The sequence below is a fragment of the Taeniopygia guttata genome, chromosome 1A, assembly GCF_048771995.1.
Source record: "Taeniopygia guttata chromosome 1A, bTaeGut7.mat, whole genome shotgun sequence".
NCBI classification, from domain to species: domain Eukaryota; kingdom Metazoa; phylum Chordata; class Aves; order Passeriformes; family Estrildidae; genus Taeniopygia; species Taeniopygia guttata.
This window is the reverse complement of record NC_133025.1, coordinates 43,758,190-43,782,629: the sequence shown is the minus strand read 5'-3', so window position 1 is coordinate 43,782,629 and position 24,440 is coordinate 43,758,190. Positions and strand designations below refer to the sequence as shown.

General features: G+C 39.9%; 1 protein-coding gene across 5 annotated transcripts in view; it reads left to right on the top strand.

Annotated features, from left to right (window-relative positions):
- The first annotated feature begins 269 nt into the window (after window positions 1–269).
- NR2C1 (nuclear receptor subfamily 2 group C member 1) overlaps window positions 270–24,440 on the top strand; it is a 47,145-nt gene continuing 22,974 nt past the window's right edge. The window contains exons 1-4 of one of the 5 annotated variants that reach the window (XM_030261490.4): window positions 279–391; window positions 14,029–14,104; window positions 19,084–19,191; window positions 23,692–23,922. In XM_030261490.4, coding sequence (XP_030117350.4) covers window positions 14,051–14,104; window positions 19,084–19,191; window positions 23,692–23,922 — 393 coding nt within the window. In that variant the 5' untranslated portion in view covers window positions 279–391; window positions 14,029–14,050. Of the gene's footprint in view, window positions 392–580; window positions 1,282–8,961; window positions 8,980–14,028; window positions 14,105–19,083; window positions 19,192–23,691; window positions 23,923–24,440 lie in introns of those variants that run through there. The other 4 variants (XM_030261497.4, XM_030261506.4, XM_030261520.4 and 1 more) reach the window with 4 other exon arrangements.

Here is a 24,440-nt window from a genome sequence, read left to right as displayed (position 1 = left end):
AAAATCTTTTTTCCGTTAGGATGATCGGGGACTGGAATAGGCTGCCCAGGGACGTCGGAGTCACGATGCCCGGAGGTGTTTTAAGGAGCGCCTGGATCTGGAGGCGGGTGGTGAGGTGCGGGTGTTACAGTGGCAGCAGTGCTGGCGGGACTGGGCCATCTCGGAGCGCTGCTCCAAGCCCGGTGACCCCGCGCTCCGGGGCCCCGCCGCTCCCGTTAGCGGCCGCTGCCCACAGCCCCGCCCCGCCGCCGCGCGCCCGGGCGCAGGCGCAGAGCCCGCGGCGGGGCGGGGTCGAGCGGCGGCGGAGGCGGGGTCGCGAACTCTGACCCCCGGGAGCCGGAGCCGCACGGCAGCCAAAGAGCCCCGCCGGACCGGCCACCGGGCCCGCCAGGTGAGAGAGAGCCCCCCGGCAGCCGAGAGATGCCTCCCGCAGCGGGCGCGGCCTGGCGGCGGGAGCACGGGGAGCGGGGGCGGCCGCGCTGTAGCGGTGCGGCCCGCGCGGCTCCCGGCCGCCACCGCTGCGGAACGTGCGGCGGAGCGCGCCCGCCCCGCCCCGGGGCCCGGCCCGGCCCCGGGCGGCCCCGCGCCCCCCGACCTTTCACCTACAGGAACCGCTTGCGTGTCCCGCTGTCCCGCATCCGGGCGGCGGCGCCCGCCGCTTCCCGCGGGAGCCGGGCAGGGGAGCCGCGCGGAGCGGCGGCGGCGGGCGATGGGCGATGCCTCCTCCTGCCGGGCCCCGGCCCCGCGCAGCCATTTTGTGCGGGGCGCCGGGCGGGGGCAGGCACGGCGCGGGCCCCGCGAACCGCCGGGCGGGGCAGACGCGGGGGCAGCGAGCCGGGCTGGCGGGGAGGGCTCCGGCGTTGTGCTATTAGCTTGGCCTCGACGCATCGCCCTCTCCCGAGCCCTGCGCCTCAGCATTCCCGGGGCGTGACCCTGAGCTTCCCCGAACCCCCCAGCCACTCTTTGCCTGCCGACGGCATCGCCCCGCCGTTCCCTCCTCTTGTATACATCCCTGGCGGCTCTCCGGTTTTATTTGGGTTTAGATAGTATGTCCTGGGCAACACCCGTATTATTTCTATTGGGTCAGATGACCCTGTCTCTGTTCCTTATTATCGTTGGGTAGAGTCTTTCTTGTAATCTGCGGACTTCGTGGAGCCTCTGTTTTTTCTTTGTTGCCATATGTTGCTTTAAGTGTACAAAGCACGGCCGCATTCCCCAGAATGCGAATTCCACTTACATTTCCAGATTGTGGAGGGAATAGAGATGCCATGTGTTGAGCAGGTGAACTTGCACAACAGAAGAGGGGGGAAAAAAGTCTTGATACAAGTTTCAATGAAAAATGAGTGTGCGGACATGATTCTTGAAAAATCAAGTTAGGCATTCATTCTTATGTGAAATCTCTGATTTGAAGCAGAGTGGACTTGGGAAAGTGGTATAGTCGAAAGAGCTGCATCCACACTTGTCATGGAGAAATAAGATCGGGAAAAATACTGAAGTTGTTTTCTATAGGACAGCTTCCTGGTTTTGGAATCAGTGTTATATAAGTAGAAGTATCTGATCGGTGGGAAAACATCACAATTTCTGTTCCAGTTCAGACAGTGTTCATCAGACTCTTTCTAATTTTGTATGGCTTTTTCTGTAAGTTATTTTTCTGAAAACAATTCCGTGAATATTTTCCCCACCCCGTTAAGTCCATGGTTGGCAGCTGTGACATGAGATGTCCAATAGACAATTTAGCTCATGGCTTGCTCCTTGCTGTACAATTTTACTCAGGGACACTTGTTTGAGTGAAATCTTAAGGTCTGTGAAGTGTTTGCCTGCTTCTCTCTGTAGCTCTTTCTCTGGAGAGATTGCTGAACCTCTCTTATCACAGGACTAAGTATTTTCATGTGATGGTGGTCAGCTGTATGTGTGCACGTGTGTGATAATAGAGGGAAGATAACTGAGGTCATTGCCAGAGGGGTGTGCAGTCCTCAGCTGCTTCTTCGCTTCTTGTGCACTGCTCTGAATGGTTGGGCACCACTTGCTAAGTCTGCTGCATTTTGCAACAAATCAAGATGCTTATTACAGAAAGAAACTCAGAGTAGATAAATTAGCTAGCTTTAACTCTTCTCCTCAATTATTATTAATATTTCTGGTTTTCTTACTGGTTGTATTTTCTTGTGAAATGTACTCTTGAAGGGAACAAGTTTCATCGGAGTGCTGATATCTTTAAGAATAGTTATATCCCAAGCTAGATTGCGGGATAAGAGTTTTTTTTTGTTTGAGGTTTTCATGGTTCTGGTGCTTTTCTAAAGCCTACCTTAATTTTTCAGTTTAAAGTTCGTCGTCTGTGAAGCAAAAGCCCTAAGCAACATGTGTAACTCTGAAGCTGACATTGTTTTGAGGAAAAGGGGATTGAGCCGGATGGTCTCCAGAAGTACCTTTCAACATTAATTATTTAATGATTGTATTGTTATTAAAGGTCGGAGAGCAGACAGGTGTGCAGGGAGCCAAAACCAAAACAAAACCCCACTGATTTTATAGCATGCAGTTATATAGCTCACCTGTGAAATACAAATACAGAATACTTATAGCTAATGTGGTAGTCCAGTGAAAACTGACTTTGATCCATAATGTGAAGTCTCATATTTACAATAGTAAGGTTAGTTTGTTCCCTGTGCTTATACTCAATTTTTGCTTTAATTTATTGTGTGCTTATTATAGTATGTAATTAAAGTTTGTGCAGCCAGTGAATTTGCTGGAGTTTCCTTGGAGTTTGTGAAGGAAAGCAGTCTCCCTAAAGAAAGTAATTTGTGTCTAATCTTTGGGTCAAAAAGACCTGAAAAAAAGAAGTACCTCTTGCTTAAATGAGGAGTTTATGTAAGGACTAGAATGGTGCAGCATCTTAACTTGTCCATGTTTGTTCTGCTGGTGGATGAAGTGTGGCTCTCTGCTGGCAGGTGCTGCAGCTGGTACAGGGTATGTGTCTGTCCTGCTTCAGCAGCCATCCTGGCTTAAGCACTTTTAAGAGTAACCTTTGCTAGCATGAGTTGTTTTGGCTGATGGCGATTAGGGAGCCCTCAGGCCTGTGAAGAAGCAGTAATCTGCTGGGGAGGGTTACCCACAGGCTCTGGCTGGCACAACTCTCTGCTTTTTGTCACACACAGACTGCAGTGTGCAACCAGCAGTGACCATCAGGGGAAACTAACCTGTACCTGGGTTACTTTCTGGCAAAGTTATTTTAGTTTCCCCCCCCCCCCCCCCCCCCCACTGGTGTTTCAAACTGCTTTTAGCACTTTCAACTTATCTACATTACTGTGATAAAGTAACCTGCTGCAAAAATAATTGTATCAGTAGAGTTTTATGCCTAAAACTGCAGAGGTACAGTTAATTCTTACTCTTGTGTATGCAGACCCATCCATATTTTTACCCTTCAGTCATCAGCTTTTAGTTGCAGAGATCACTGCATTACTTGCCAAAATCTTAAATCAGTAAAGGATTTATTTTTTGTAAAACCAAACTCTTTAAAATTCCAGTTCTCTGGGACTGGAAGATGGCTTGTGCTATCCGAGTCCTGTGTATCTGATGATGTAGTGCTGCAGATTTTGTAAGGAAATACGCTCCTTCCTGAAGATCGTGGTCTAAGAACTGCCTTTCTGTATCAATATTTAGATTAATTTTGTTGACTTTGCCAAGCCGGCCTTCTCTAAAAGGTTGTTTACATTTATTTAACTTAAATTACTTTTGTTCAACTTGGTAGTAAGCCAGGCTGGACTAAGCACAGTATTTTAATGCCTTTGTCAGAAGTTAAAGTGGAAACTTTAAAAATATAAACCACCAAAAAACTAAAGCCAAACCCTCTGCTATTGTCATATTAGCTCTCATAAATGGTTATTTCATTCCAAGTAAGTTGAGGTTGCTGTTTATAATTTAGCAGTAACTTTGTGGTATGAGAATTACCCTATTTAGTGTGGTAATGTGTATCCTTTGAAGTCTTAGCAGGACAGTGTGTCAACATGATTCTTATTTGGACTTCTATTAAGACTTTTTCAGAGTGCCTTTCACATATTTTTAGGAATTGAAAAAATCTCAAACAAAAAAAAAAATCACAAACACACACCCACACCCTCAACAAAATCTAATCCTGTGTAGTTGATAATGAAGGAAAAAAACAGGGAATCACAAAATTACTTGGGTTGGAAGGGAGCATAAAGATCATTAGTTCCAACTGCCCTGCCATGAGCAGGGATGCCATGCTCTACATTAGTTTGCTCAGAGCCCCATCAAACCAGGCCTTGATTGTTTCCAGGGATGGGGCATTCACAGCTTCTCTGGACAACCTGTTCAGTCCCTCACCATCCTCACAATAAAGAATTTCTTAATATCTAATCTAAACCTGCTCTCTTTCAGTTTGAAGCCATTCCCCCTTTTCCTGTCACTACATACCCTTGTAAGTCCCTCTCCATCTTTCTTGTAGGCTCCCTTCAGGTACTGCAAGGCTGCAGTTGAGTCACCCTAAGCCTTCTCTTTTCCAAGCTGAACAATTCCAATTCTCTCAGCCTTTCCTCATAGGAGATGTGTGCTATCCCTCTCATCATCTTGGTGGCCTCCTCTGGACTCTCTCCAACAGCTCCATGTCCTTCCTGTGCTGGGACCCCAGAGTTGGATGCAGCACTGCAGGTGGGGTCTCACAGGAGCGGAGCAGAGGGGCAGAATCCCTTCCCACAACTTGCTGGCCACGTGTTTTTGGATGCAGCCTGAGGACATGTTTGGTTTTCTGGGCTGCCACTCCACAGTGTTGTGTCCAGCCTCTCATCCAAGAGAAACCCTCAAGTCCTTGGCAGAGCTGCTCTTGATCAGTTCATCCCCCAGAACATTTTACATGGGACAATGTCAGCAGTGATTTACTGGAACGATATGTGAGAAACAACAGTTTTATTGTACGAGGGTTTTGCTTCTTTTGTTTGGGTTTTTGTTTTATTTTTCCTTTTAATCTGAAGGAAGCTTCCATGGATATGCAGATGTCCAAGTTTTTTAAGGGTGTCATATTAGCAGTATTATTGGAGAGGTTTGCTGCTTTCTGTAGAGTATCTTCATGTATCAACTACTTCATCTGTGGCAGTAGTTCAGTGAATACTCCAAATGGTCTTGAATGGGCAATTTGGCATGATAGATAAACTGGTGTAACATTGTGTGCTTTTTTCCAAAAAGAAGTGGTCTTGATTCTGCTTCTGCTTGGTTTTCCTGTGTTGTGTGTAACAATTGTTACCTGCAGGGCGAATAAAGTCAGAAGATGAGTTTACAGCTATACAACCATGAAGGCAAATGCAGAGTGGAACAAAGCCAGCAGTGGGGCTACCTCTCCTGAAATACTGTAATTGTACCATAGAGAATGCATTGCCTCCAAGTGTTAGGAAAGAAGGGTTTGCCCTTGCTGTGCTCTGTTAGGGTGATCTTTCTGTGGCACCTGGAATGGACATGGTTGAACCTAATCCAGTGAATGGGGAAGTCTTCAGTCCTATGAGCGTCCTGGTTCATGATGCAGCTTTAGCTCTGGTGCAGGGAATCAGTTTGGGTTTGTTTTTTTTTTCTCATTTTTTCCTTCTGCAGGTTTCAGGTAGAGGTGCAGGCTATGGCTGACAGTACACAGGGCAGGTTAATCTGGTTAAGTGGCTGTCTCCTTACCTAGCTCTGGCATGTAGCCAGTGCTCCTTTGAGTAGACTCCACTTGCAGACAGCCCTTGCCTTTCCTCCTCCTTTTCCCAGTTGGCTACAGGACTAGTGAGCTGAATCAGCTCACCTCTAGCTGATGGGGGAGGTTCTAGAGATATCATGATAAAAGAAGCAGAAGCCAAGGCCTAAAAGTGGGACTATCCCTTTGGTGGCCCAAACTGTAAAAATTAGTTAGTCACCTGAAAATTTATCCTAGTGATTCTGTTTTCTCATGTTTCCTCCCACTGTAGCACTTGCTTAGAAGTAAAGGTAGTGAGAGAACTGATTTTAAATTAATTGCACAGGCATGCCTACAAATGCATCTCTTTCTGTATTGCTCTGTGCATTTTAATTACTCCCTTATGCTTTTGCAAGCATCTCATTTTCCCTTGTTTGCCTGCAGGATCAGCTTCTTCAGTTTTCTTTTGCTACTTATCCCTTATATATGCACTGTCTAATCTTGATCTCCTGCGAGTTTAAAAGAACAGTATCTAACTGGGTGTCAAGGGTCACATCAATATTCCTCAATTCATTAATAAAGGGATTCTTAGTCCTTTAAATCTGCCAACTGTTTTACCCTCTTGAATAGTGTGGCTTATGGAACAATAATCCAGGAGTAGCTTATTTAGCTTGCTGTGTTCATTGAGCTTTTCCGGTATGAAGCACTGAGCACAGTAGCATCATTTGTTTCACAAATGTGTTTGAATTCCTTGGATTAGTTTATTATCTGTAAAGCATTGCAGAAAACTGCTCTAACGTGTAAAGAAATCTTGGGGGGTTCTTTAACTTACTTAAGAACTAACTCAGGCACATTTAATCATTGAGGGATCGTTAAGTGCATTCTGTTTTATGTGTAGGAGTTTATTAAACAACTTTGGCACAGGTTATGCTGAATTCTTAATTAGTATATGATTAGTTTGCTAATGGAAGTGAGAACTAGTTTCCATTATAAGGTACAGAGTACCTGTAAGCCCAATGTCATGACCTGAGCTAAAATCCTTAGTTGACTTTGAGGTATATTGAAATCATTTAGTACTGAAGCAGTTTGACTACAGAAAGAGATTGTTTGCTCTTCTTTTGCAGTTAGTTTTCTGTTATATTGACTTCTTGAGCTTTCTGTTGACCTTCCTGTATTTGTCTTTATTGTGTGTTGTAGTTTAACCCCAAGCACCACTTGGGCACTCCCCCACCAGTGGGACTGGGGAGAGAATTGGAAGGGTAAAAGCTGGAAAACTCTTGAGATAAGGACAGTTCAATAAGGAAAGCAGAAGCCACACAGAGAAGCAAAGCAAAACAAGGAATAATTCGCTGTAGCCAGTTGACAGGCAGGTGTTCAGCTGTCTCCAGGGCAGGTTGTTGGTTGAATATCGGATGTGATGGCAGGACCCTATTGTGTGTAATGGCTACTTGGGGAGACAAATGCCATTGCTCTGTCTCCTTTCTCTTTCCATTTTTATATACTGAGCATGATGTCATATGGTATAGAATATACCTTTGGTCACCTGTCCTGGCTGTATCTGCCACCCATCTCCCATGAACCTCCAACTTCCTCACCAGTATGGCAGCATAAAAAGCAGAAAAGGTCTTGGCTGTATGTAAGCACTGCTCAGAAATAACAAAAACATCTCTGTATTATCAGCTCTGTGTTCATGACAAATCCAAAACACAGCCCCATACCAGCTACTGCAAAGAAAGTCAACTTTCCCCCAGCCAAAACCAGCACACTGATAAAAGAACAAAAAGGTAAAGTTCACAGTAACTTCTGCAGTCATAACTAGTTAATGTACTTGTACCCCTAAAGTATCTAGAACATAGTTGTGTAACTTCATTAGTTTAACAGGTTGATTTCGTCTAGGAAAGACCCCTGCATTAAGACATATTCCATACACAGTTATTCATTCCATGCATAGAGAGTTAAACTGGTTTAAGAATGCCAGCAGGGTAAGTTAAAAGACTAAAATTTTACAAACATTGTTTTTGTACCAGTAAAACTGGTCAGGGGTATGCAGTACTTTTTTCCAAAGTAAACTGAAGATCTTTGTAACAGACAGAATTTTCTCATATTGTATCTTTATGCTGATGCGGTTTGTTCTTACTTGTTTAAAGGACATTACATCAGAATCAAGGCACTTCATAGTGGGTCAGCTATACCAACAGTGTAATATGATAAAATGAGAGGTGGTGTCTTTTATATCAACTTGAGCATCGACACATAAAGAAATATACTTCCTGGTACTACTTTTAAGGTCCTTAGTTTACTCTGTGTATAATACTTTAAAATACTATTAATAGGAGCCTCTTACTAGAACAATTAAAGTTGTGTAACTTTTGTCCCTGGAGAAGGGTAAGTTAAATGGTGATGTCTTCTGGGTATAACTTAACTGTAGTATTGGAGAGGTTAGTGCTTCTGACTACCAACCCTCAAAATTGCTGTCAGTTCTCATGGGAATGTTTCCTGACCCATTGTAGTTGAAGTCAGCCTGAAATACTTTAAAAAGTAAGCATTTAATAAGTTATTTTGACTAAAACATTGAGAAAACTCTTCTGACATATAAAAGCTGAGAAAGAAGTAGAGAGGAGGGGTTTAATTGGTGCAAGCTAATAAAAGTTTTCCACTGCTATGGTAGCCTGCACAGTGCTTATCTTAAGTAGCAGTGGACTTGATGGTGCCAGATTCACCACCACCCTGTTTGTACTAATGATTGATAGTGATGCATTTAAAAATAATTGAGTCTTGTCAAGAAGGCTCACTAACTCATTTACTAGGGACATAAACTAACAATATGTAATTTACAGGCAAAAATATTTTGGTAGCATTTTGAGTCTGAAGATTGAACAGAAAAGCAGTAAATGCATTTTAATGCATTTAAGAGGAAGTCTAATGCCTCCCTTCTGTCAAAATGCCTGCTTTTGGATGCTGCTTCTAGTGGATGTGGGGATTGAGCTTTTGTAAGGAAAGGAGATGGATATATAATTCTGTTTATTATTTTTTCAAATGTTTTTGAAGCAGCTTCATTTTTAATTTATTTATGTGGCAAGTAATGCTGTCAAACACTCAAGGAATAAATTGAGAACAAGTGCAGTGATCATCCTTGTAAAGCAGGTATAATCAGTAAGTACAGATGCTGATATTTGTGTTACTCTATACCTAGAGCAATTGAAGCAAAACATTTCTGTGCTGTGTATCTTCTGAGAAGAGGATTTTTCCCTGTTCCTAGAGATAAGACAATACACAAAGATCATCACGGACTAGGGGCATACAAGGCTGCCCAGCTAGAATGTATGGTATGTTTGCAGAGACAGCGATCTAATCATATTGACAGTCTTAATGTTGTTAATTTGACATAGTTGCCAGCAACACATCTCTTTAAAGGAAAATTTTACAAAGGTTATGTTTGTTCTGTAGTTTTACAGTGTGCCACGTTATAATGGTAGATCTGCAGAAAGTTGTAGAAAGAAGTAAGAGGTTAAGAAGAGCTTAAGCTTTGACAGTCTCAGTGGCTAAATGGCTGTGGAACAAAGCACTTCGTACCACTTCATTTTTCAGAAATTTAGTGGTAAATGTACAGGCAAGGATCTTAGTCTGATGTGAAAAAGGGAAACCAGTACAGCGTTTGAGTAATACTTGTTATAAGTGGCTATAGGCTTGCTGGTTGAAACAGCAGCAGTTGAAAATAATTTTTGCAGCAGTATTCAAAGTGAGATATAAATGAGGTAAAAATTATTTGGGCAATGTTTGTAAACACAATATAATACTTGTGTGTTGGCAGGAGCCTTGGCTGTCCTTTCTCTCTTTTAATCATAATATAACTAATATTATTACAGTTCTTTTAAGAACTGTAAGAAGTTCTTAAAGTTTAATAAGTTCTTTCTTGGACATTATAAAGCAGATCCTAAAAGTATGTGCAGCTTTTTTATGTTGTAGCCTCTGGTCTTGTAGAATTACAGGTTTCCTCCTTTCAGTGTTTTAGATAACTTTAGAAAGGAAGTAAAAATTTTATTATCAGTCTTAAACATCTGAATAAAATCTGGTTTATTGTGATTTGTCTTATTCATTTTGAAAGGAGAAGAGTATTCTAAGGAAAATACTGTCAATTAATGTACTCCATCTCCTTTTTTCCTATACTAGCAATAAACTTTTCTCATATAGGGCATATCCTTTGGATGTATGTGGCATGGTTTTGACAAGCGTAGAAAACAGCATTTCTGAAAGCAAGAAGATTCATATTAGATGAGAACACCTTCAAGATCACTTCTGGTTATTGAAGATCAAAACTCAGACTGATAATACATAGACTCATTTAGGTTGAAAAAAGATTGAATTCATCTGTTAACCCTGCACTCCTGTGGTTGCCACTAAGCCTGGTGTTGTACACTTCCAGGGATGGCAATTCCACCACTTCCCTGGGCAGTCTGTGCCAACGCCTGACTACTCCTTCAGTGAAGAAATTTTTCCTAGTATCTAATCTAAATCTCCCCTGGTACAACTTCATTCCTTTCAGGTGCTTGTAGAGATCTCTGTGCCTCCCTTTCTCCAGTCTGCACACCCCCACCCCCTTCAGCCACTCCTCAACCAGTTAAGCTGCAGCTCTGTTGCCCTTCTCTGGACATCCTCCAGCACCTCAGAGTCTTTCTTGCAGTGAGGGGCCCAGAACTGGACATGGCATTTGAGGTGTGGCCTCACCCGAGTGGAGAACAGGAGGACAGTCACTGCCCTGGTCCTGCTGGCCACATTTGCTGATCCAGGCCAGGACGTCATTGGCCTTCTTGGCCATGTGGGCACACACTGGCTTGTATTCATGACCAGCACCCCCCAGGCCTCAGCCCATTGATCCAGCCTGTCCAGATCCCTCTGCAGAGCCCTTCTACCTTCCATCAGGTCAGCACTCCTGCCCAGCTTAGTGTCATCTGCCAACTTAGTGAGGGTGCCCTCGATGCCCTCATCCAGTTCATTGATAAAGATGCTAGAGAGTGCTGATCCCAGTACTGAGCCCTGGGGAACACCAGTGGTGATTGACCACCAGGTGGATGTAGCTCCATCTACCACCACTCTGGGCCCAGCCAGGTTCTACCCAGGGAGCCCTGGTCCAGCCATGAGCTGCCAGTTTGTCCAGGAGAATGCTGGGGGAGATGGTGTCAGAGGCTTTGCTAAGCTCTGGGTAGGCAACATCCATGGCCTTTCCTTCAGCCCCCAAGTATTTTTCTTTGCTGAGAAATGAAGGTTATAAGGTGTTTATGGAACACTTCTTTGAATTTAGAATATATTTATTATTCCATGTGAAACAATTCAGCCACTGAGAATGTTGGCTGGAGTAACTCAGGAAAATAAGCTTTTAAAAACATAAAAAATAGGCTGAATTTTAAAATTTACATAATAGAAGAAAAATAACTGAAGCAGTTTTTTTCTACTTAATTCCTTGCAGGGATGTCTAAAGAGTGATTAAGCATACCTGATATGAAGTCTAACACAGATACCCTAGGTTAACAAAATAAGAACTACAAAACCTTTTACAGCTGTCCCAAAGTTAGCTGAGAATTTGTAGATAGCTCTCCTTGACCTGTCCTGCTCCCCTGTCCCCAGAGCAAGATGAACAGCTTAACACATAGCTGTTCCTGAGAGAGGGGGGACCTTGCTTCTTGCTCAGGTGGCTGTGGGCTTGTCTGACTCCAGAATGACCTGCATCACCCAGCTGGCTGGGCCAAAAGCAATGGGTATAGTTTCATGGTGCAGTTCAACTGAATTGTCTGCTTCCGACCAATAACCATGGAATGGAGGTTTGCCTCCTTCTTAAATCTTCCTTCTTTTCCTCCCTCTCTTGACTTATAACAACATATTCTCCCTTCTGGCTGTGATAGAATTAATCTGACTGGAAAAGAAATAAAGTTCATTGTGCTTACCTAGATAATGTTTGGTGCATTTCTGCCAGCTGAGTTTTCTGTCCTTTTAGTAAGTTGAATTTTCCTACTGTGGGGTCAAGACCACTGCAGCTTGGTCAGGGTGAGCAGGACTACTTTCCTGGGAGTGAGCTGTAAATTCTGTTCAAACTGCTTTTGAAATTACTCCTTGACTCTGCAAGTAAAAAAGAAGTTTCTGCCAATTCAGTTGCTTGAACTGATTTCTCAGGCATTATGTGTATGCCAGTGCACGAAGAGATGAAATTATAAACCAAACATGGAAAATGGGATAGGAACACCTATTTCAGCTCTCCATATCTCTAGTTGATTTGCAACATGAAATGCTGTGTAAAAGTTTATACCTGAAATATTGAAGCTGATTTTTTTTTTCACTGTTATATATGCTCAGTTCTGTGGTTTATTTGAGGTGCTTTCAATTAAGATATTTTATTACAGAGTACTGCTGTTACAAATACTGCTTTTGTCAGTACCCTTTGGTTTAGGGATTGCTGAGTTAACTAAAGCAACAATACACAAAAGAATCTTCTTCTGAGTGTTTATGCAAATTGAAAGTGCAAGTGTCAAGATATAAAACACCATGTGAGTAATATATAAATTCTTGTCAATAATAGTGAGTACATTCCTTTCCCATTGTGTACATGCTTCATATGCTCAAATTGTTAGTGTAGCTTTGACAGCTGGTTCTGCATCCATAAGTTGAACCACATTGTGGTTGTTCCAGACAGCATGAAGAAGTAGAACAGGTTCAACCTTTTCTCCAGGTTCCTCGTCATCATATGAGTTCAGTCTTGTTTGTGTACTTGATGTCCTGTGTTCATGCAAGTGTAGTTCAAATGAGTCTCTTTTAGATACATTTCAAAAATTCTCTGGTAGTTTTATCCCTCTCTGAGAGCCAGTTTCCCTATGACTGGTGCATTGGAATTGAATACATATGCATTCCTTCACAGCTTTACTCCAAGGTGAAACATGTCAGTTTAAATCACTTTCAGTCTTCACTAAGTTGTTTTACTTAGCTCACATCTTGACTGTGAGGGCAGTCTCATCTGATTTTGGAGAGCTAACCAGTTGGTGCAAATTAATACCTCAAAGTGATTTCTTTGTTATTTTGTAATGAAGTAGCACTCATTTCTGGCACTCTATATATCAACAGTACAATATTTTATTGCTAGTATTTTATTTAAAAGAAGAAAACATTGATAAGACACATTGCCTGCCTTGAAAATTCCAAGTGCTCTTTAAGTAGTGATTGTGCTTCAGCTCACTGGATGCAGAAGTGGGCTAATAGAGTGCTCCTGAAAGGATGCTGACACCTAGATCTTCCTAGGAGATAATGCTTTTCAGCATAAGCTTCAGTATCATATCTCTATATGCATGCCTGTTATCTTTTGTCCTAATTTAACTAATAGTGCAGCATGCTAATGAGTGATTAAGAATGGTCTACAGTATACAAATGTTTCTGTATTTCCCCTTTCACACATTAATTAGGCTTTAGTATACCATTGGGCGCACTTCCAAGGCCTGCAGTTCTTGCTCTAGTAAAAAAATACTTTTCTTTCTAGTTTTAAGAGCAGAAGTAGCTTGAGTTAAATTTGAGTTAAAATTGAGTTAAATTTTTTATTTGCATGGCTGGGGAGGTTTCGAGTTTCATTGAGGAGGAGTTAATTCCTAGGAGTTCCAGAGAAGTTAAAGAATGAAAACCAGTATTAGTGTAAGAGTAGTGTCTTTGTTCATACAAGAGGTAGGTATTGGAGTGTTTTTAATTTGCTTTTGTCAGTAAAATTGTTTATATGGTGCTTTATAATTTGTGAATGTTCCTTTTAAGTACTGCCTAGTGAATATTTGGATATCAATATTATAATATATGCCTTGCCAAATAAACAAGGCATGCATCTGAATCCTTTCTGCTGTGTTAATGTACAGTATTGTAGTTACAGCATCTTTTTTTTTAAACACTTATCTTCTGTGTCCCAAGTACTGCCTCCTGTTAGTTACAAAATTGACCTTCAAACACTCCTGTTAATACTAAAATATCTGTATGAGTTCAGAAGTTAGATTTGCCCCTCTAGATTTGCATTAACAAAAATTGTCTGTATTCCAGTTTTTTATGATGTTAAATATGTACCTGCTCATGTCATGGTCAGTAATAGACTTCTGTTCTTACAGTGATTTTACTATATTGTTGTTTGTTGGAAAAGTAGAAGAGGAAAAGTAGGAAGTCTCCGTGAGTTATTGAAATAAAAGAATACAAAGTTTTCAAATAGCAAATTATTTATTTTTATAATATAAGCAAACTTTAAATTCTGCAGGGATGTCATCTTCATAAAACCATGAATGCACTCACGTGAGCTATATTTTCCCCAGAATATTTTTATTTTTGAAACTACAGATGTTAAGCATCTTCTTTCCTTTCTTTGACAGGAAATTCTGGTGATTAAAGATCATGGCAACCATAGAGGAACTGGCCAATCAAATTTTTGAACAGCAAATGGGAGAGGTATATAAATTTATGAGTCCTATTTAAAAGAAATTGAATAATAAAATGCACAGACTGATATGTAAAAACCAAAATCACAAAAGAAAATTTTTGGTACAGACAAGGCTTCTGGACACTTCTCTCAGAAGGCAGAAGAGCCTACTATGTCCATTTTAAAGTTACGCTGCGAAGCCTTTTTTGCCAGAGCTCGCTCTACAGAAATTAAGAACAATCTAGCAGTGTTTCCAGTTAAGTCACTCACTTCTCAGCTTGCTGTCTGAGCCTGTAGTGGTTTTCAGAGAGCCATCTGATTGTGTAATTGCTTTACTCACTTTTAGTTTAAAAAGTCAGGCCGCGGCTTTTACTTTACAACTATGCAGTTCATTTGTCATTTTTGTTTTCACTAGCAAATTTTTGCCATGTTCTTCACTTTCAAATATACGTGCTTTCTATGTGTCAAAAGAAAGATTGAGCTCTTGTTTCTGTAGCTTTCTAGTTTTGGTTCTGTGTGACTTGTGTGCAGCATCTGTGTGCTGCAGCCAGAGAACTGCCAGAGATGCACAGGTAGTTTGAGAATGTGGATATGAGTATACATAGTTATCTAGAAAGTTTTAACATAGCACAGACTATTTAAAATTAGGACCTCTATAAATTAGATAGAGGCAGTAGTTTATTTATCTTAAATAAATGTTCGTTTTTAGCTTGAAATATCCACTCTTGGATTCTTGTCTAGACATAGACTTACTTGTCCAGTAATTTTATTTCCTCTCAGCATTGATTTCAGATTGAAAGGTTGGAGTGAAGGATGGGATCGTTAATTCTACTCTGAATAAATTCTCACACCTTTTATTTTGGTAGCATATGAGTGTTGCTAAAGCTATCTCAAAAGAACGTAAGTGGTTTATGGGATGTATGATGTTTGCTTGTTATTACTTGTCCTCTTTATTAGGCAAGAACACATGTTTAATGCAGTTTTGTTTTGGGACTATAATTCTTTGTTAAAGTCTAAATAGGGCTGTATTTCCTGTTTAAATTTGTTTCTTTTTGACAGTACAAGGCTAGTCAAAGCTAGCCGAAATGTACATTCCACTCAGAGGATGATGTGATAAGGGTGTTTAGCCTCTGGGGGGTTGTTTCTCACTTTCATAATGTGATTCCAGGAGATGCTGAGGTGATTTAGTATCTCAGTACCATGGGAGAGAGAGGGTCCTTTTTCGGTTTCTTTCCTTATTAATTTCCTCACCAACAGTGAGCTAATAACCCAGCCAAAACAAGTGGAAGGTTTCTGCTGGGTTAGCATAGAATAGTGTCTGAGAAGGCTCCAATGACTCCCAAAGCCAGCACTAATGTGGCGGCCTGGGGCTCGGGGCTCCGTCCGAGCCCTGGCTGCCGCTGCCGTAGGTGTCCCGGACAGCACTGGGCTGTCGGGCTCAGCCTGTCTGGGTCCCTCAGGCGAGCTCCCAGCCGCAGGCAGCTCAGCGAGCACCTCTGGAGTGATTTCAGCTCTGCTAAATTCAGCTCTTAGTGATTTCAGCTCGGTTCTCGCCAGTTCCTTAGGCAGACGCAGGGAGATGGAGAGAGGAGTGTCTTTAGACACAGTGGTGTCTTTAGACACAGTGGTGTCTTTAATTTCCTGTGAAGGGGTGCAGTGACAGACAGCTCTTCTGCTGACCTGGGCAGAGATGGGGGTTGATATAGGTACAGGGTTGTTGGAAATTGTCCAATGGCCAAGGTTGAGGAGAGTATGACCTATAGCCTTACAGAGAGATAACAAGGGTCTGAATGCGGAAGAGGGGCTTCTTTGTTCCAGTCTCTGTGACTAAACATTTCTTATCTTAGGCGAGTGGCCACCAGGGAGGCCTTGCAGGGCCTTTGACTGCTACACAGCACAAAGAAGATGGCTGGTAGCCAAAGGAAGGCAGGCAAGAAAACAGAGAGAGTGAAAGTGCAGTGCTATAGAGAGCTGTAGCTGTTCTTGTTCATGGTGAAATCGCAGCTCTGCAGTTTTCATGGCTGTTGTTTTCTCAGCAGGGTAGATTAGGATTTGTCCTTTAGCAAGGTTTTACTGTGTCTGAGATGGTCACACCACATTTGGCAGCAGTGCAGCTTAACCATTCCTCAGTCCTCACTTAGCCACTTATTCTCACGCTATGTTAGTCTTGCTCATGTAAGCTCTGTGTGTCATCATGCTGTGGACAAAACTAGCAAAAAAAATTACTGACGGCATAGGGGAGGAAGGTCATCTCCCTGTTGCTTGTGATCAGTGTCCGTATTTCGTACAAGGTGTAGCCCAGCCAGGCACAGGGTTGGAAGGACTGAAAAGCATCCCTGAGGACAGAGCAAGCTGGGACTCCTTAAGCCAAAATTGTTGTCAAAAGTGCATGCCATGTATGAATGTGCTGCCTGAAAGGTGGAATCAAGCAAGGAAAGCAGTCTCACAGGGGCCTCCCTGCAATAACTTACATTCCTGCCTACCTACAGGCTGTAATTGCTTGGTGGCATTCCTAATCACTGAAAAATGATAGTTTAAGATCTAGAGAGCTTTAGCAGTATTTTTGCTAGCATTTATAATACCCTTGAATATTGAAATAGTTTTAATTGAATGTACAAGAAAAATTTACAAGAGTAGAACCTGAAAGGAAAAAGTGTTCCAATATTGAGGAGAATGGAAATGCTTCTGTGTCTTATTGAAATAATGGTCAGAAGTGTTTTGTACAGATATTTTTATTGGTTTATAATATTAATTGTTGTTCATGAAGCATTTTAAAACACTAAATTACCACAGCAATTTTACAGTGGTGTTCACAAACATTCTTTTTTTAATTTAGGGCATTTTGCATGAAAGCAAAACATAGAAGCAAAATATAACTATGTCTGTATGGGTCATTGTGCAGTGATTATCATTGCTCAGGTTCTGCCATCTACTAGTCATCTTTTTCTCAGTGCAAGATAATTCCTGTTTCTATATCAAGACCACATTTCTTGAATCATGTAGTGAAGCTCCCTGCCAAGAGCATTCTTTAATCTCTGGCTGGGTACACTAAGTGGTTAATTTCCACAGTCCTGCCAGTTTACTGTAACAGAGGAAAGCTACATCTTTGTTGAAACAGTCTGTCACACACATAAAAAGTACAATTCTTAACAAATTTTGCAGTTACTCTTATCATTATTAACTGCAATAAAACCCCTTGTATTCTGCATAGAAATAAAACTGTCAAACTGACATTTTGTGGGATTAAAAAGTAGTTGTACCTTACACAACATGTGGATCATGACATTTTAAGGGAACAAATGTGAAACAGTTCTAGAAGATGTATCTTATTTTGTAAAGCAAAGGTAAATGTACATAAGACTTTAATTGCTTCTGAAACACCACGTGTACCTGTCGATTTGAGTAGCTGATGTGCTTGAAAGTACCTCTCTTGAACTGAAAATGCTGCTGGTTAATGAACAGGTTTTGTCCTTTACTTAAGCAAAGAAGCAGATGAATTGTTTAAAAGTACTTGTACTCAGAAAAATCAGATATTTTTACAAAACAGTGTCTAGAAATGGCTTGGGCAGTAGTTTGACAAGCATTTCTTTTGGTGGTGCTGGCAGTTTAAGTAATCTCCCTAGCAGATTAGCCTCACTGTTTCTCTGATGTGTCTGCTTCTGAGCATTGTGAAGACTGGATTGAAGGTTTGATCTGTGCTAAGAATAGCTTTTGTTTGCTGGGCTGCTTTTCAGCCTGCACGGGTGTCTTGTTCCAGATCACAGAATGACTAACCAGCCAGTTTAACCTAGGAAGATGAGGGGAGAGGAGCAAGTAGATTATGAGACTGCTGCCAAAATTAGCACCTTTTTGGGCAAAATTTCAAAATCAACATAGGCTGATTTCTGCTATAAGGGGAAGTGTTACCCTCCACCCTGTCCCTCTCTCATACTGACCTCGAGCTGCATGTTCTGGCCTGCTTTTGTCTGCTGGTACTAGCATTTAGATGATGACATGGTTGCAAAATCAGGAAGCTGATCCACGAGGAACAAAAAGCCTCACAAAATGTTATGAAACAATACCTTTACTACAATATGCATATATATTCTCTATATTAATTGGGAGGGGCAGAGGAGTGTTTGTATAATGGGGTAGATACTGGGAATTATTGGTAATACAGATTTGCAGGATGTTGCAGGCAGTTTTGTGAAAAGGTTTCAGAGTTACCTGGGAATTTAAGACAAAAATTTCAATTTGAAGGTGTCTGTAATCTCTGTGAAGACAAATTCTCTTTGTACTGCAAAAAATCTGACCTTTCTGATCAAGCCTCTACAAATAGCAGCTGTCCTTAATTTTTATTGACAGATAATGTAATAAATAATATAATACCTTATACCATATGCCACAGGCTGTAGGCTGTGTGTGAAGAATTTTTAAAATACTGATAATTGTTAAAACACTTGCATTGTGTTTGAGAGCATTCACACAGAGATTTCAATACAAGATACAGTCTTTGCAAACTTCAGACAATTCGTTTTCCCTACCTTTGTTAATAGTTCCCCATTAAAGAATTATTTAACAGAAAAACAAAATTGAAACTGCCAGTTGCTGGTTCCATACAAAAAAACCCTTGTGTCACTTCAAGTGAGCCATTAAAGTACATTTATTGCAAACATAGCAGGCTATGATGATAGGTATTTTGTCTCATGAACATCAACTGTAGTAAATATTCAGTTTGGTTGACATACATGGACTTGTCAAAAATTAATTGCTTTACTTAAAGTGTTTGTAAGTTTCATGTTAGAACGTATGTCAAAATGGGTTTAGATCAGAATTTTCTAATTAGAGAAATAAAGGTGTTGAATTCAAGCATTCGCATTTTTTACAGAATAAGAATGTCAGACTTTCCATGGCCTTATTCAGAGAAATTGGAAGTTGATGAAACCTGAAGGTTTAATCCAGTAAGGTAGTGGATCCATTAAAATCGTGTATCTGTTGTCAGTCTATTGCATTTGTTTCTTCTTTCTAGGTTTCACATTCCCAGCAAGGTGGTACACAAACACTAATGGATGGGACTCCACAACGAATACAGATTGTCCCTACAGACTCGGGCCTCTCTTTATCACAGCGTATACAGGTATGCTTCATCTGACACATTTTAAAAGCAGAGATTAACTATTTGCTTCTGCCAGTTTTCCACATGCAGTTTTTTTGGGTTTTTTTTTTTTTGTTTTGTTTTCATCATGTTGCTTGTTTTAATGTAAATATTCAGCCCCAGATGACAGAGACCCTTTCTGTATAAATAGGAATAAAACATCATTCCAGTCTTTCCTCTCTTTTTCCTTTTTTCTTTTTCCCTTGTAAGAATTTTAACATTACAAAAATCCTAACTCCCTGAACAGAAAAATATTTTTTGCGAGTGAAGCTATTCCTTGAAAGTTGAATATTTTGTCTTTTTGGCAGTTCAACTAAGGTGGAGGATTTCTACATTTTGGAGCAGAAGCAGGGAGGGAAATACTGCATTATGTCTTTGAAGCAATGAAAAAGTGCAGAGAAGCTTAATGTCTGAGAAGAATACTAGTTTTTAGTTGTCCCAACCCATGGTGCATGTCTTGGTATTATAATCCATGACTTGGCCAAGTAATAAGCTCCAGCTGAAGTGAGAGTAGTGAAGTTTCTGGCAAAGTAGGTACTTAAATCTGCACAGAAATGTGTATAGGGAGACTAGGAACATTTGGGGAATTAAATTTTAAGTTTTATGCCTTAGAAGTCAGCGCAAGTCAGTTTTATTTTTAATTTTCATTGTAGAGAAAAATATCAACTGCGGAATAAATGTAAAAAATATTCTCAGATATATATTGTTCATACAAAAGCACACATTTAAGTGAGCCAGCTGCAACTGTAATCTTGGCTGCTTTTTGTTTTACCAGCTTCACTCTAAACATTGTCCTCTGTTTTTCTCCTGTTTTGGTGCATTATGTTCAAGCTTTCAACCATCCAAGGCTCTTCACAACCACTCCCTATACATTAAGGGTTTTTCTTTTAGATTTATTACCACCCAACCTGTGATCCAGTTGTGGTATCTTACCAATCTTGGTACGGTATCAAGATTGGTATACTTCGAGTCTTACCTACAGGATTGGTTAGACCAAGGTGTGGTTTTACCAATCCTGTAGGTCTTCAATCTTTCAGCTACCTCTGCTCCGTTTCTACACTTCGTGTACAGCTGTACTTTTTATTAATTAATTTGTAGTCATCAATTAAACACCATTCTGTCTTCAAAAAGGAGAGTAACCACTTTGATTGTTGTCTCTTGATGTGTGTGGAACAACACTTAAGTCAAAACACTCATCCTTCCTGCAAGAGACATCTACAAACATATCATTGATATCAAACTTAGTAATAAAAACTTTGCTCAGAGAAGAACTTATGTGAAGAACAAAGTAGTTTGTAGAAATTAATGTATCTCAGTGAATGTCCACCATAAATGTTATATTGAATAATTTTGAGTATATATTTTCAATCACTGTTTTTTCCTTTATTATTATTAAATGCTCCTAATTACCTGAAATAATGAAACAGAAAATCCTCAGTAGAAAGTTCTCTAAAACATGTTTTATTAGTCACTCTTCTTAGGGTATGCTGGCATTTCTTCTTGGAGAAAAGATGAATGTTACATTTGTTCAACAGGCATTCTGCACAAAATTGCACCTGTTACAAACAAGTGTATTAGTTGTCTGTGTTGAAACATTTTCTTTTTTGTGAAATAGGAACACACAGTTACTGAGGTGTTTAATTATTGAAATGATGTTCAAATAGAAATCAAAACTTGTTAACAAACAAGGCATAAAAGCAATAAAGGAAAGTACTATCTTCCATTATCATCAGGGTGCTTAAATTGAATGCATAAAAGTAGTGTGTTTTAATGCAGTCAATCCTGAATTTATATATTCCTGCTTTATAATATTATTGTTATAGCAATATTGAGTTTCAGATTATTAAGATAATGTGTTGTCACTGATTCATGGTGGATTTGTGGTCAGAAGATAAGTGTTTTTCCTCTTCCCTCTGATCATTTTTTTCTCTTACCTTGACATTTAGGTATTGCAAGTTGTTGTACTATGGTGAACTGCTCCACTTTTCAGTGTCCCCATTGAGATGTAGGTGGAGATTTTGCAGGTGTATGGCCATAAGAGGTCAGCTGCAGACAAGAACGTGCTTAATTGTTTACACTGCTTTCTCTTATGCCTCTGTCAGTTGTCAAATGCTTGTCAGGTGCGGACAGCACTTGTGCAGGTTGAATAACTTTGTAAGGATATTAATGTAACACTATACCAACCATGTTATGTAGTGAAAACTGCCTGGGCATCCTCCTAGAATTGCAAGAATCCATTTGAAGATTGGGACTCTATTTGTTAAATAGAAGGTGAAGCAAATTGGGTGAAGTATCAGTGGTTCTTCTGCCTACTGTCCTGCCATATTTATCTACAAGTACATACATTTTTTTAATTACACTGCTGGGCTACAGTAGGAAAAAAGATAACTTAGTATATATGTCCTGGAAATAATTTCAGCCGTAGTTCAAGTTTGGACATACTGGTTTTTGAGTATACTTTTTATAAACCTAACTATATGGAATAGATACCATTTTTGGAGTACACACAGTTGTGCTTTTAAGATTTGATAGGGAGACAGATTTTATTTAAGAGTGTCTTTCAAAGAGCAGGTCTGGAAATACAAAAAACAGCACAGTATTCTCTTTGGCTTTTGTACATTTATCCACCCTGTTGAGCATAATATACATTGGATTTCTCCTAATTAAAATAAAATAGATGTTTGGAAAGAAAGGGAATGGAATATCAGCTACTTTGGAAATAGCCAAAAATTACACAGGAGATACAAAGATTGTAAATTAAGGAAATGGAACAAAGAAAAGGAAATTAAGGAACGAAGGAAGTGAAAAGGGCAAGGAATTCTAAAGAATATAGAACCAATATAAAGGAACTTAAAGGAGAAATAATGGTCTGCTGTAGCCGTATGTGGTCCCAGGCATGTGGATATATGAAAAAACTAAACAGAAAATTTATCATTATCATGTTGATAATTATTGTCATGCTTTAGCATTGTCTTCTCACCCTATACCCCAAATCCCATGATAACTTTTGTTCTTTAGCATTTAGAATTGTATAATTTTGCCTGCACTTTTCTCTTAGATATGCTTTTAATCATATTTTGCAGAGAAAAATATTGATTTTTGATCCATTAAAATATTAAGAGCACAAGGCCACCTGAAGGAAACACATTTGTTTTGTGTAATGAAGCTCATGATTTCTGAATAGTTGAAAGTGGCAGTATTACATTATAACTGCTGAAATTGGATACTCATCACTGCTTATCTCATTAAAATATAAACTACACAGAGGTATTGAGCATTTCGAGAAAGTAATAAGCCTGTTGTGAAGGTGCAGTAGCAAAGTTGATAAAAAATTCATGTGAAATTATGGCTCATTGAGTTTCTTTGTGGTATGGCTCTCCACCTAGGAAATATAATTAATATTGGCACCCCAATTACTATGGAACAAGTTATGGTAAATATTAGGCAGCTAAATAAATGTAATCTGTAATAAAATAAAATTCATATTTGTAATGTGAATGTTGAGGATGTGTAGATTAACATAAATGTTTGTCTATAGTTTTAAAAACAAGTTAATAGGAGCTATTTTATTTATCTGTAATTCAAAATAGTTTACAGGAAGTAATCTTTGTAGGATAATTCTCCTTAGTCTCCAGAATAAACCAGGCAGTTTTCCATATAGGCATTCTGATGGAGATATGCAGTGACTAAAAGTAAGATTTATAATGGAATATATATAGAATCTTGATTATTTTCTCTGAGGATTATAATCTTTTGACAAAGTTGGTAGAAAATAGAGGATTATTTAATAAAATTCTGCTGTATTTGTGCTTGAAAATAGGGATAAAATGAAAAAAAAACACCCAGCAGATCTGTTCTTTTTCCTTAAAAGAAGAAAAGACAAAAAAGGCAGGGAAGGAGATTCTGTTTCATTAAGTTATTTAGAAGTGTAGACGTAAAAAAGGTCCCCACAAAATGAAGTCTAAAATGTATATAGAGGTGCAACAATATAATTGCTTTTCCTGCTGTTCGCTGCTTTCTTTTTTCACTTGGACATCTACATTTGTGGGTTTAACAAGTTTTTTGTTAAATAACCAAACCTTGGAGGTGGTGCAAACACTTCATGTAGAGAGCAGTGAATTCAAAATTTAAGATTTCTTGTAACCTGATGGGTCTTAGGGCTCAGCTACAGACATGCCTTGAGTTCTGGATGTTAGAATTGTCAAGAGTTTCAGTAGTGTTCAGCAGTGTTGTAAAAACATGAGTCAGTCGTAGAAATTGAGTACAAACTCAGGATTTGACTTCAAACACCCTTGACTGAAATGTGTTTCAAATACAGTGAAAATCCAAGTTTTCACCTGAGTTTAATTCGGTCTTGTGTGACGGAGGGGAAGATGTTCCTGCTTCTCAAATGTGAAAGGCAAAATCCCATTTTCTTCAAGTGCCCGGATTGGGTCCAAAAAGTTAAATCACCATAACAATTTGAGATAAATGTATTATTAGATTGTCACAGATCAGCAGACGGGCCAGAAGATTCAGATTGTTACATCACTTGATCAGAGCTCAGCAGGCAAGCAGTTCATCTTAACAAATCATGATGGCTCTACCCCAAGCAAGGTGATCCTTGCCAGACAAGATTCCACTCCAGGAAAAGTTATCCTAGCAACTCCAGATGCTGCAGGTGTCAACCAACTGTTTTTTGCATCCCCTGATATATCTTCACAACACATCCAGGTAGTTAATCCACTTTATTTCATATTTTTCATTCAAATGGGATAAGAAAAGATGTTTTATTTCCAAATAAGTCTGTCTGGGTTCTTCTTTTTGTTGTTTTTTTTTTTTTTTTAGGTATAATTTTCCTTGCACTATGACTCACTGTGGATACTTAAAAATTATGAAAAATCTTTTTTTAGTAAATTTCTTGCTTTTAAAATGTATATGTTGGCTCATGACATTAGGAAGAATTAGGAAGCTATTTTTGTTGTTATTTCCAGATTCTGCCATGCCAACAGTCCTTTATTTCTGCTCATTAACTCTCCATCTGTTTTCATGTATTGTTGAAAAACATTCACTTTTCTCCATTGTCCTTCTTGCTTAACATTTCCCTTTGCTCGTTTTCCTTATTGCACACTGTTGCAGCTGCTGTTCAGCTGTGTGAATTGTAGTCTATAGCAGTGCTCAGACTATTTAGCGGGGCAATATGTTACTCCATGGGTTGAGAAAACAACACTAATGATTTTGTGTTTACTAAT